General features: G+C 36.7%; 1 protein-coding gene across 10 annotated transcripts in view; it reads right to left on the bottom strand.

Moving 5' to 3' along the window:
- LRRC7 (leucine rich repeat containing 7) overlaps nucleotides 1–13,600 on the bottom strand; it is a 493,923-nt gene that overhangs the window by 314,223 nt on the left and 166,100 nt on the right. For all 10 annotated transcript variants that reach the window (XM_070405356.1, XM_070405358.1, XM_070405365.1 and 7 more), the window contains exon 3: nucleotides 3,718–3,920. In XM_070405356.1, the coding sequence (XP_070261457.1) occupies nucleotides 3,718–3,920 (203 nt within the window). The remainder of the gene's footprint in view (nucleotides 1–3,717; nucleotides 3,921–13,600) is intronic.

Raw genomic sequence — 13,600 nt, 5'->3', positions numbered from 1 at the left:
GGGGACTCATCAAAACATTGAGAAATTATGTGAAATATCTTCAAAATATGTAAAGCACACCAATAACAAAAGATGATAATTTCTTCTTAATTTTAATACACTGGGAAAGTATACATCTTATAACTTCGGAATATCTTTGGTTTACTTGCATAATTTATTATTAATGCAAGCCTATTTAAGCTCCTACTGACTAGATGTATAAAACTCTCCACAATGGCATTATCTGCCTAATGCATCAAATCAAACAATGCTGTATGACTCTCAAGACTTTTCACAATCTGGGTCCTCCCACTCTCCATACTCTACCTGCATATAGTGGGAGCTCACAAACATGCACCTTCAGCTCCAGACTCTTCACAGCTGTGCTGTCCCTCTCCCTTCCTTTCCATATAACATCTTAATTTTTTCATCTGTGTTTTTTGGTCAAGCCCTCTTCCTCCTCCCCAAGAATAGAACTCGTTGAAATACATAAGCTCTGCCACAACATTTGGCTCTAATTATATCTTACTGTGCATTTACCTGTAATGCTTCTGCCTTCTTTGTAATTAGTTTGTTAGATTATTGAGAGCAAGAACTGGTATTTCTCTTATAACTACCCTCCAGAGCCTAAAATACTGTGTAGTAAATATTAAATGAGTACAGCTTTATTAATTAACTAGAGGCCCGGTGCACAAAAATTTGTGCACTTGGGGGGGGGGGGGGTGTCCCTCAGCCCGGCCTGTGCCCTCTCGCAGTCTGGGACGCCTCGGGAAAAGGTAATAAAAATTATTTATATTATAGACAGAGGGTAATTAACATGGATTTTAAGGGGGATGGCCACCTGCTGGCTTAGGACCGCACCCTGGGGGATTGGGCCTAAGTTGGCAATCAGACATCCCTCTGGCAGCCTGGGAGCCCTCGGGGGGATGTCCACTTGCCAGCGAGGAGCAGGCCTAAGCTGCAGTCGGACATCCTTAGCGCTGCTGAGGAGGCGGGAGACGCTCCCACCACCACGGCTGTACTGGCAGCCATCAGCCTGGCTTGTGGCTGAGCAGAGGTCCCCCTGACCACCAAGGGGCAGCTCCTGCATTGAGCGTCTGCCCCCTGGTGGTCAGTGTGTGTCATAGTGACCAGTCATTTCCAGTCGTTCTGCTGTTTGGGTCAGTTTGCATATTACCCTTTTATTATATAGGATAGAGGCCTGGTGCATGGGTGGGGGCTGGCTGGTTTGCCCTGAAGGGTGTCCCGGATCAGGGTGGGGGTCCCCACTGGGGGGTGCCTGGCCAGCCTGGGCTGATGGCTGTTTGCAGCTGGTCACACCCCCTTCATGGTGGGAGTCCGCACTGGGGTGCCTGGACAGTCTGGGCGAGGGGCTGATGGCTGTTTTCAGGCTGGCCACACCCCTTTTAGTGTGGGGGGTCTCTACTGGGGTGCCTGGCCAGTCTGGGTGAGGGGCTGAGGGCTATTTTCAGGCCGGCCAAGCCCCCTGGGCAAAAAAAGCTCCCAGCCTCTCTTTTTTTTAAAAAAAATTCTGGAATTTATTTACCTTTTATAATTGAAACTTTGTATCCTTGAAAGGAGCTCAGAGCCGGCCAGGGAGGGCCAGAGGGAAGCTTGGCTTCTTCCATTGTCAGGGGCAACCCAAGCCTCCTGCTCGCTCCAGCTCCGTGGTCACAGCCGGCTGAAAGCAGGTATCTAGGGTTTATTTACCTTCTATAATTGAAACTTTGTTGTTTTCAGCTCAGAGCCGGCTGTGGCAGGCGGGAAGCTTGGCTTCCTCCATCATTGGGGCAACCAAGCCTCCTGCTTGCTCCAGCTCCGTGGCTGCCAGCTGCTATCTTGGTTGAGTTAATTTGCATATATTCACTCTGATTGGCTGGTGGGCATGGCTTAAGGCATAGCAAAAGTATGGTCAATTTGCATGTTTGCTTTTATTAGTGTAGATCATGTTTTATTATTTTCTTACATAATCTGTCACATGAAACTAGAAAAAGATTTTAATTTACTAGATGGACTGAGGGCTGCCAGATTTAGCAAACAAAAATATAGGATGCTCAATTAAATTTAGATTTCAGATAAATAACAACCTTTTTATTGTATAAGCATATGCAGTGCAATATTTGGGGCATAATTATACTAAAAATTGTCTGCCTTATAGTTTAAAATTCAAATGTTATTGGATGTCCTTTATTTTTATCTGGAGATCCTAGATTGGCCTTCCCTACAGAAATATGTGTGCTTATTTTTCTAAATAAGATAAATGCCACATTTATGAATTGCTTACCCTTACATAGTTTTGCTAATCAAGTACAATAATAATGAAGTTCTCTGCATTGTTTCACCTGGTAGTGACAACAAATAAATAGAGTAATCCTTTTCTGAAAGTCACCATGCACGCATGTCTAGAGGGAGCAAAGTTAAACAAAATGGCATTTCTGCCCTCAAGTAATTCATAATTGGGTGGGAGAAGGGAAATCCTATTTCAGTCCAGCCTCTACTTGATGTGCAATCCAGATCATCCATTGGCCAAAATTATTTTTAGGCCTAATCCAACCCTCCTGGGTAAAGATCTAAGATGACACTGTACACTTAGTTTGTCAAAAAAGAAATATATTGGTTTTGAAGTATACATTAAATAGTTCTTGCCTTCGAAGTGTTTATAAATGCCACAATTAATAATCCTACATAAAAATAATTATTTATAATTTGTTTTGACCAGCATGCTTTACTTAGAATTTGATAATGAAGTTAGTTTAATTATGGAAGATTCTTTTTCTAGTTTATGGATATTTAATGTGCATTTTATTTAGCAAAAGCAATGAAAATGAAAATTTTCTCCCCTCCTAGCTATTGTGCAAATCTTTCACAGGTAAATGCCATGTGATTAATTAATTTGAGTCATGTATTTAAGTGGTTATTAGGATCCAGTGGTTTAGATTTTGAATCTCGGTCTGCTTTAGCTAATTTCTGGTCATCAATCTTTTCCGCAATGGAAAACAAGTTCCCAGGAGACATTTTCTTTGCCTGTCACAATGTTATAAAGATTCTGTGAGTGCATTTGTGTGTACATAAAGTTTGGTATTAGTTTTTAAATTATTTTTTTCTACACTATATTTGTCAATTTATTTATTAAACACCATGTAATTTGATATCTGTAATAATCAAAGATTTCAAATTCCAGAAACATTTTTCATGTGTGTGTGTGTGAAAAGTATTTCTTAGACTTAGACCATGTAATTCAAGTTTTTAAAACAATGTTGCCTGAACATACATGCATAAAAAATTTTCAGTTCTGAAATAGTATCATATTTTTTTCCTTTTGAAAAACACAGAAGTTATTGATCTTAAGCCACCAATCCATATTTTCTTGAAGGTCATTTTCAACTAAAATAACAAGGCATAATCTAATAAATGATCATTTCCATGGAGTTCAATTGGTTATTAACATATCAGATGAAGTTATAAGTGAAATGTAAAAAATAAAATAATAAAGACATTTTCCTCTTAAATATTAGATAAAATGTTACATTAAAAAAATTCTGACTGGTGTTTGTTAAAATAAATTTCTAATATTGATAAATAAAAAAAGGTAATGAGACTATTGGGGTAACTTATACCAATTTTAGTGATTTGTCAGTCACCAGGGCAGAGGGCTATAGTTAGCATTAGCATTATGCCAAGTCTTTGGAAATTATGAAAAACTCATATACAGAGTATATTTTAGGCTGTCAAAATTACCTTGGGTAGCTCTTCAATTTGATTGGCATCTAGATAAAGCTCCTCTAATGTCCGTTCAAAGTTAAAGACCTCTTTTGGCACCTGCTGAAGGCTGCAGTGGGAGTAATCTAAAACTGAGATGATTTCTTCTTCACCTCGGAAACATCGGCACGGCACCAGACGGCCGATGAGTTTCCGTTTGGTGGTCATCTCCAGGCAATGCACTAGAGAAAAACAGAAAAAGAAAAACACAATTGCTTAATCAACTACCTTCTTGTAATATTTAAAACTTAGAAATTTAATGTTGGTATATATTGTATAATTACATATTACTTTAAAATTTATATTGGACATGCCCAAGCATTGTATCATTTAATCCTTAAACAAAACTACAAGGTATGTGAGATAGGATTTATTCCCATTTAACAGATAAAACAATGGACTTAGAGAGGTTAAGAGACTTCTCAATATCATACAGTTTGGGAATAACAGACTGGGCCATATTGCAATGTTATTACTATACTTCTACTTCCACTTGAAACATGGATCTACGATATGCTTTTAATTTTACACAAGTAACAGTGGAGAACAGAAATTGTTGAAAAAATACTTTTCTCCCATTTCTGCAAGTTTCACCACTAAGATTTATCATGTCTTCTTTTTGACCCACAAATTCATATAATCAGTAAACATATACTCATTGAAAAACCACTCTATTCTAGGCACTGATCTAGGTACTGGGGAGAGAGTGATGAATTGAACAGATTCTCTGTTTTCATAAAGCTTATGTCCTATTGGAACAACAAATCAGAGTTGGATTGGTTATGTGCTTAGAATGAGGGCCTATCTTTATGAATCCTGTGATTTTAATGGGAGAAAACAACTTGTAATCATGGCAGAAACCTGTGACATCCTTGGCATGACTTTCTCTAAGTTAAACTGACTAAATACCATAAATTGTGCACAGATTTGTATCATGCTCCTACAGTACTTTATTAAATCTATTATTTTTTATGTTATTCTTCTCATAGACTGTAAGCCTCTTAAGGGTAGAAATCATGTTTTGTTCATATTTTGCATTTGTCTTGGTGCTTGACAACAAATATAGAATGATCAAATGAATACAAGAATAAATAAACAAACATGTCTGCGACTCTTTCCCCAACCACATCAGGTACTGATAGCTTGATTGAAAACTTTTCATTCTAACTAAAAGGTCACTCTGTCTGTGATGTCTCCCCAGGAAGAATAATGAGTAGTGTCTTCCTCTGAGTTCCCAGAGCACTAACTATGTAGCTTCCTAGTTATTTGTACCACTAGAGGCCTGATGCACGAAATTTGTGCAAGAGTAGGCCTTCCTTCCTCATCCCCCCACCCCCGCCCCTGCTGGCACCGACTTCCCTCTGGCACCCGGGACCCAGACTTCCTTCACAGCCCTGGCTTTGTCCAGAAGGACCTCTTTCATTGACCCAAAGCATATTATTATTATAGCTTTTATTATTATAGATTTCCCTATAAGGGAGTTCTGTAGGGGCCCAGGGTAGGCCACCCTAAATTGTCCCAAAATGGCATACGAATTATTTTGATTTAAACTTATTTAAGAAATTATCCTGCAAGAAGAAAACCCTGATCACTCTGTCCCCCTAAAAGTAGAAGATATATCACCAGGTGATAGGTGCCCCACCTGTTCCAGGAGGCTGACACAACCTTATCATAAGATTTAAAAGAATCCAAAGTCTGCATCAAACTAAAAAATTTTGCACAGCAAATGAAAGCATTAACAAAATGAAAAGACAACATATGGAATGGGAGAAAATACTTGCCAATGATACATCCAATAAGGTGTTAATATCCAAAATTTATGAAGAACTCATGCAACTCAACACCAATAAAACAAACAAGCTAATGGGCAGAAGGCCATAATAGACATTTTCCCAAAGAGGACATATAAATGGTCAACAGGCGTATGAAAATATGTTCAATGTCACTAATCAGAGAAATACAAATTAAAACCATAATGAGATATCACCTCACACCTGTCAGAATGGTCAATAAATCAACAAATAAGTGTTGGTGAGGAGGTGAAGAAAAGAGAACCTTCACACACTGTTGGTGGGATTGCAAATTGGTGCAGCTACATGGAAAACAGTGTGGAGGTTCTTCAAAAAACAAAAAATAAAACTACCTTATCATCTAGCAATTCCACTTCTGGGAATATATCTGAAGAAATACAAAACTCTATTTTGAAAAGATATATGCACCCCTATATTTATTACAGTGTTATTTACAATAGCCAAGATATAGGTTAGTGCCTTTCAAGTCTCCATGGGGAGATCTAATATATTAGGCAACCAATAAATGCATCTAGTAAACATCTGGCATTTATCAGGCACCTAGTTAGTACACGTTTGCTGAGGTTAGTGCAGTTGTAAAGGTAAGTGACGACTGCTTAGACTAAAATAGTAGCAGTGAGGATGGAGAGGAGTGATAAACTGGGAAGATATTTAAGAAGTACAATCAAGTGTTGGTGAAGGATGAAATGAGAGGTGGAAGGGGAGGCTGTGGAGCAAAGAAAGGTGTCTTAAGAGATTCCTAGGTTTTTAATTTGAGTCACTAGTGGCCACATTGACCACCCAGCTGTGATGCTATAGAGCTGACATATACCCTGTCTATCTTGATGACATACAGATGAGTGAGGAATCAATTGTTCATGCTTTTTGTCACCCAGTGACTTGCACTTACCCCTTTTGTGCTGAACAACATGGTTGTTTTTGATACCCACCTTGTGCTACCACCACAAATTTTTTATTATGAACCAAGAGAAATAAGACAAAATCTAGGTTTGGCCAGAGGGTTCACTGTCCACCAAGACTTCTGGAATTTAATTCATTTATAACTGCTTTGTCTTTCATTGACCCAAATGGTAGGCACCTCTGATCATCTTTCCTGGCCCATCTATCATCCCCACAATGTGCTGAGGCTTTCCCTGCCTCAACTTCTCTTTCCTCTACACCCTGAACTCTGAGATTATGCCTTACATCATGATCAACTCCAATGAGCCTCATCTTCTTCACTGAATGCTCCCTTCCCATCGTAGTCTCAATAGAAACTTGGCTGACCTACAGGCTTTACAAGTGGAACATGATGATTTCCAAACACTTCAGGCTTGGGAAGTGGAATTGTTATCCTCCTTTGTTCTCTAAAAACTATTACTTTTCTTTCATCCTGTAAAACCTCAGTGCTTTGATGGTCTCATTACCTGGCAGTAACATCACTCTGCCCTTCCTCAGACCTTCCATTTATCATCGCTTTAACATCCTCTCCCTGCACTGATAACTTTGGTATCTAATGCATGGACTATTTCTCAATGACAATTCTTCCCATTTCTTACTTATGCCCCCTACAGATAATAACTTTCAACATTTTAGAGGTTTTTTTTCTTACCCTAAAATTCTAAATAACTTGATTACAGTGCTACTACTGACTTTGCAATGACAGGTTTCTAGTGTAAAATGTGGCAGTTTATCTTTCTTCTAATAAATTCCCACATACTTGTAATCAACCAAACAATATTGTTTTAAATTAATAGTATTTATTTTATGACGACTATATTCCACTGCAATTCAATCACATTTTATTTCTTGTGTTTTATTTTTTCTTTAAAAATTGCCTCTTGTTTTCTTTGGTTGGGTTTTCTATGCACCTTCCACTAATTCAATAGCCTATCTCCTCTTGGTATAGTCAAACAAATGTAATATAATATCCAATGTTATTGGAATATAATATCCAATGTTAGAATATAACATCTAATAACTTACTGAGAAAGCATCTATGGTAGGCACATTTTTTGAAAACTTTGCATCTCTGAACATGGTTTTATTTCACCCACAAGCAATTAAAATGTTGATTGAATATACACTTCCAGGTCAGAAATAATTTTCCTTCTGTATTTGAAGGCATTTTAATTTAATATTTTCTAGCTTTGAAAATGGTTGCCAGGAAATCCAGTCCCATTACTATTCAAAATCCCATTTTATACCCACATTCCCTTCCATCAGAACATTTTAGAATTTTTATCTTATCTGTAGTCTTTTGAAATTTCATGTAAATGTGCTTTGATGTTGTGTGTGTGTGTGTGTGTGTGTGTGTGTGTGTGTGTTTTGTTTTTAAATTCCATTGTACTGAATACTTCTTGGGCCTCTTCAATTTGAGAGCACTTATCCTTCAATTCTGTTAAATTTTCTGTTATTTAATTGGTAATTTCCTCCTCTTTGTTGTTTTTATTTTCCCTTTTTCTGCAATCCTGATTAGCTGGATGTAGGACCTACCTTTTAGATCTATCTGGTAACAATTATTTTTTTCTCTTGTAATTTCCATGTCTGTGTCTTTTTATTCTATTTTCTGGGAGAGTTTTTTAACTTTATCTTCTAAATCTACTGATTGTATTATCTATATCTGATAGCATATTTTACTTTCTACAAGTTATTTGTTGTTTCCTGAATGGATGCTCCTTTTTCATAGTATGTCAGGGGACCATAAAACGTTCATGTTCTCTTATAGTCTTAGAAGATATTAACAATACATTTTAAATCTTTTTTTCCTCCTGTTTCTTGCATTATTTCTGAATTCTATTTTCTGTTTGTTTATTTAGGTCTTTATCTTTCATGATTGGGCTTTAAAAAATATCTGCTGATCCCTGGCTGTCCTTCAATATTGAAGAGTGAAGCACTAAAAAGTTAATTGGAAGCTTTGTATGCATAATAGGTTTCACTGCAGGATGGTCTGGCAGAAAGCCAAAGAATATTCTCATCTTCTGTCTGGGGCATAGCTGTGCGGTTTTGTATATAGAGAAATTCAGTCAGTTTTCCTATTTTCAGTACTAAGTCTCTTCCAGTTCCTTGCCTGGTACCTGTTGCCTTCAAGACTCAAAGGAAATCTATGGAGTAAATTACTTTTTGTATCCCTTTGAGAGTACTTTATAATGTAGTTCATAATGTACTTTGTATGTAGATGAATATAAACTACATCTTCATTCCCTGTCGCCTCAAAATTTGCTGAAATTTCTTATCTCTAGATGTCTTTTATTTTCTCTGTCTTTATGGATATATGTATTTTAAAATTTCTTTCATTTGGTGAAAACTTGGTGGTAAGAATAGATAAATAAGGAAGGTGGGAAATTATCTTCCAGGTTTAAGAGGAAGTTTTTCTTTGATCACTTTTAGACTTTTAATCCCTCATTAGTTGAACTATTAGGAATACTGGGCAGAGAACTACATCCTTCTTTGGAACAATCCCTTTATTTGGCTCCCGTGATAGCATTCTCTTCTGACATTTATCCTTGCACTTCATTTCCTCTATTTCAATTTTTTGAGACGATGCTATCTTCTCTCCAAACACTGAGATTTATAGTATTAGATACTCCCCTCGCCCCTTCCAGGCCCATTCCCTTCTAATTATACACTCTTTCCTTTTACAATCTCACTTAACTTTGATGAGTGGATGATTATAAACGTTCTTTTTATCTCTACTCAGATTATTTTTCTTATTGTTTCTACTTTATGTGCATCTCAAATATAACTGTTCAAAACTGAAGTGATGCTCTTAAAAGGTAGTGAGCATCATGATGGTCAAGAACATGGAGCTAACTCCCTTGCTGTGTCTCTTGGCACACTGTTTTACCTCTATCAGTTTAGCCATCTATAAAATAAGAGTACATAAAAAATACTAAAATGTGTCTTCAGGTTTTAAGCATTCACAGTGTAAACAACAACTGTTCTGCCCCAAAACCTCCACCTCATCCTGTGTTCTCAATCTCAGTGGATGGAAATATCATTCGCCTAGTTTCTTAATATAGCAACTTTGGCACTGTTCTTGACTCCTCTAGTTCACTCACTTCCCACACCTATCAGCAAGTCCTAACCATTAAATAGCCTAAACTTTTATTGAACCAAGTTCAATTGCTCAGCAACCTAGCTCAAACTATTATCTCTTGCACTTATGCCTATCTCTCTTTTTTCCCTCCACAGTGCAGCTGGAGTGACCTTTTGAAAACATAAATATTATGCTGTCACCCCCTTGGTACAAATACTTCATGACTCCTCTCTGACCTCTAGGCAAAGTCTAACATTTTTACTCTGGCGTACCAAGGATGGTGATGTCCTGGGGTCTGACTGCTGCCTTCCACATACACTCTTCTCATTCCTTTCTGGCTTTTTGCATTCACAGCTTCTTTTATAACTCTAAGACTACATGCCAGAGCCTTCAGCAATAAGGCTGCTTCTGCATAGGTACATTTCCCTTGCCGTTTAAAATAATTGTATGAAGAAGGGAAAATAGCCTCTACTTTTCATCAAGGCAGGTTATGATTCTCGAGCATATATTCCAACTCTATGCTGCAATTCCTGTTGATCACATTTTAATTACTTAATTCAATATCAATCTTGTTTGCTAGATTGAAACCTCTGTGAGAAGAGGCCATGTCCAGCCTGTTCGACAATGCATATTTCCAATAAATTAGTTAGTAGCTGGTTCAGAGTTGATACTTTAAAAATATTGATTGTTAACAAATCAATATGGGAGCTAGATGAATATAACTTTCATTTGTACAGTCCTTGCAAAAATTTCAAAACAATTTATAACCTTTTACCTTGCTTTTTCATAAAATAGGCATATGTATAACTTTCCATATTTTAATAATAACTAATTAACATTTAGTGAATCTGTGATGTGCATAAGGTCACACACAGAGTTATTAGTAGACTTGAGATTGGATCTTATATATCCTTACCCCAGAATCACTGATTTTTAAAAAATATATATTTTTATTGATTTCAGAGAGGAAAGAAGAGGGGGAGAGAGAGAGATAGAAACATCAACGATGAGAGAAAATCACTGATTGGCTGTCTGTTGCACACCACACTGGGGATTGAGTCCACAATCTGGGCACGTGCCCTGACCGGGAATCAAACTGTGACCTCCTGGTTCATAGGTCAATGATCAACTGCTGAGCCACGCTGGCCAGGCAGAATCATTGATTATTTTTTTCTATTAGAGATCTTGCATTACATTGATAGCAATGTATATATAGATCAGCATATGAGAATTTATAGTCATGACTTTATTATCAGTTCATACACACACACACACACACACACACACACACACGAGAGTTATTTTCACATAGAATACTTTATAGATGCAAAACAGAATGAAGGGGTGGCAGTGAGGGAAATAACATTGGCCTCTTAGTGATCAGTTTTAAATAATTTTTTGAATGTCAAAAGTATGGAAATGTAATGTGGTAGAATTGAGAAAGCTTTTCAGAAATTGTGTAAGCACAAAACACAAGAAAGTACATACACATTACATACATTATATACAGAGCACATATATTTTTTTCTGAAACATGACCATAGCCCAGTATACCACAAAGACATGTAGCTTCATGCCCAGTGTTTGGAGTCTGACTCAGAAGCAATCTGATTTGTTGTGTTACTGCATATCCTTAGCACACATCCAAAAGAGAAATTCTTAGATTTACAGTTTTTAAAAAGGATTTAAAGAGGCAAAACAGGTATTCATCTTTTCCTGGCAAGACCCTTCCAGTAAATTCCTTGAAATCAAAGATAAGAGCATTTTTTTCTGGCTACTCACAACACTACATTGATCCCCTTCCCTCTTGAATCGTGTTTTTAAAAAACTAAATTGAATAGCTAAAGGGGATTTTTTTCTATAACCACAGTGTGCAGTCAACAGTCTCCCTTTCGACATTCTCCCAGAATCAAATGCATTTAAACAGCAGGGCTTGCTAATAAGGCCTCACCCAAGTGAAGTCAAAGGAAGACTCACCTGCTACATTCTTCAAACCCTTCTCTACTGATAATTTACGCCAAAAAAGAATTTCAACCATTTGAGAATTGTGCCTGCAGTAGTTGACTCAGGCTATAAGAATATCGGTATCAAAACACCTGATTTTCAATACCTCTGTGCATTCCTTAGGATTTTATACCTTTGTCTGGTCTGTTCATGCTATCCTTGTATAATATTACATACTTGAAAGATAAAGGGATAAAGGAAAGTTCAATCTTTCTAAGATTTCTTGGGACAAATACCCTGGCTATCCTCATCAGTTGGCACAGACTTACATTTTTCAAATAACAAACATTTCTAATTTATTTACTGAGAAACCTTTGCTTCACTAAATGTGCCACAGGGAGATGGAAAACTGCCAAGTTCTCTCCATGTCCTACTTCAAGAAACATTCTTAAAACCATTACCTAACCTCAAGTATGTCTCTGAAACCCCCTTATCAAGACAACGGGCATGTTGCTTATAGGATTCCATGTGGAGCATCTGAGGCTTGTTTTTTGACCATTAAAATGATCCCACTTCAAAAATACTCACATTTCAGGGGTTTTTTTTCATCTTGTCATTACAATATTTGAAAGCCTGCAATTATTACACACAATTTTATTTGCTTTCAATACATGGGCACCAGTTTGTCTTCATAAAGATCAATGAACTGTCATTAGGAGGAACCCTTGTGGTCCTTAATGCTGATATTATCACATTAGCAATCAAAACAAGAAATCAAGAAGAAAAGCATGGTGCCTGGTACCTAAAAGAAGCTTATCAAATATTTCTAAGTTATGCTTCTAGACAAGCTACTTCTTCAAAGAATAAAGCAATGTTTCTGTTCTCTCTATACACATTCTTCCCATTTCATCTACTGATTTCAAGAGTCTTTCTATGAATGATTCCCAATATAAAACATCATCCCTGATATAGTTTTTGCTTCATGAGCTCCCTGTCTTTGAATAAAATTTAACTAATCTAAAGCAGATCTTGAAAATATTTATAAAGCAACTACTTCACATTAGACACTGCCCTTTCCTTCTCGATTTCTAATTTTGATTAGCTTTGTTTTAATTCTCTTAATTCTGAACCTTGGAGTCATCTTTTACTGCTTCTTCTTACTTTCCTCCCATAGTAAACCTTCTATATCTTCCCCTTTCCTTCTTTACCATTCATTCAATCTGGATCAGACCCTTATCATATCCTGGTGGTAGTGCTAAAAATATAACTGTATGGATGTATACTGTTTCCAGATACCTTTACTTTACCATCATTTGTTCAACACATATTTATTAAATGCCTACTCTGTGGTAGGTAGGTAATGGGTTATAAGTAGGAAATACCAGTGAATAAAAGAGCTCTGGTTCCTGCTCTAATGAATTTACTGGGTAGTAAGGAAGATGAATACTGAATAAAACATGTGCAAATACTAGTAAATCCATAATTGCAGATTATGATAATTTCTATAAAAGGAAATTTTAAAGTTTATCCATTTTATATATTGACATACACATTAAGTATCTTGACTAATCTCCTAAAATGCATGTCTATTCCCCAGCTCTAGAATCTTCACAGAGTCCAGATTTTCTAGAGCAGTATTCCCCAGTCCATGCTCCTGGGTGGTATCTTCCTCTAAGAAATAAGTATATTAATATGACCTCAGAAAGGTCTTGTGGTAAATATGTTTATCTTTGTTTACTAAACACTTTTTAAAAAAACCCCAAAAAAGAAAATGAAGTTTATCACTATAATTAGGAATGAGTATTTAGATTACATTTTAGGAAATTCTGGTCTATACGATATTTTATCTTGACATTTAAACTCATTTCAACCCAATTTTTCAGCTGTTTTATCTTGTACTTTCATATGCATACTTTTCCAATTCTGTGCTCTAGCTTATATCACACCCAATATGTCCCTTACCCATATTTCCCATCTATACCAGTCTGGCCAATTTATGCTAAACCTATGATATCTTTATAAACCATGGTGGTTATTAGCATTTACAGGTCTTAAAACATCACAGTAACTGATATTATAGAAACCTGTA

Source organism: Myotis yumanensis, unplaced genomic scaffold (assembly GCF_028538775.1).
Source record: "Myotis yumanensis isolate MYYU_CA2020_CCGP unplaced genomic scaffold, mMyoYum1.0.hap1 SCAF_2, whole genome shotgun sequence".
NCBI classification, from domain to species: domain Eukaryota; kingdom Metazoa; phylum Chordata; class Mammalia; order Chiroptera; family Vespertilionidae; genus Myotis; species Myotis yumanensis.
Note: the sequence above shows the minus strand (reverse complement) of the source record. Positions and strands in the feature narration are given on the sequence as shown.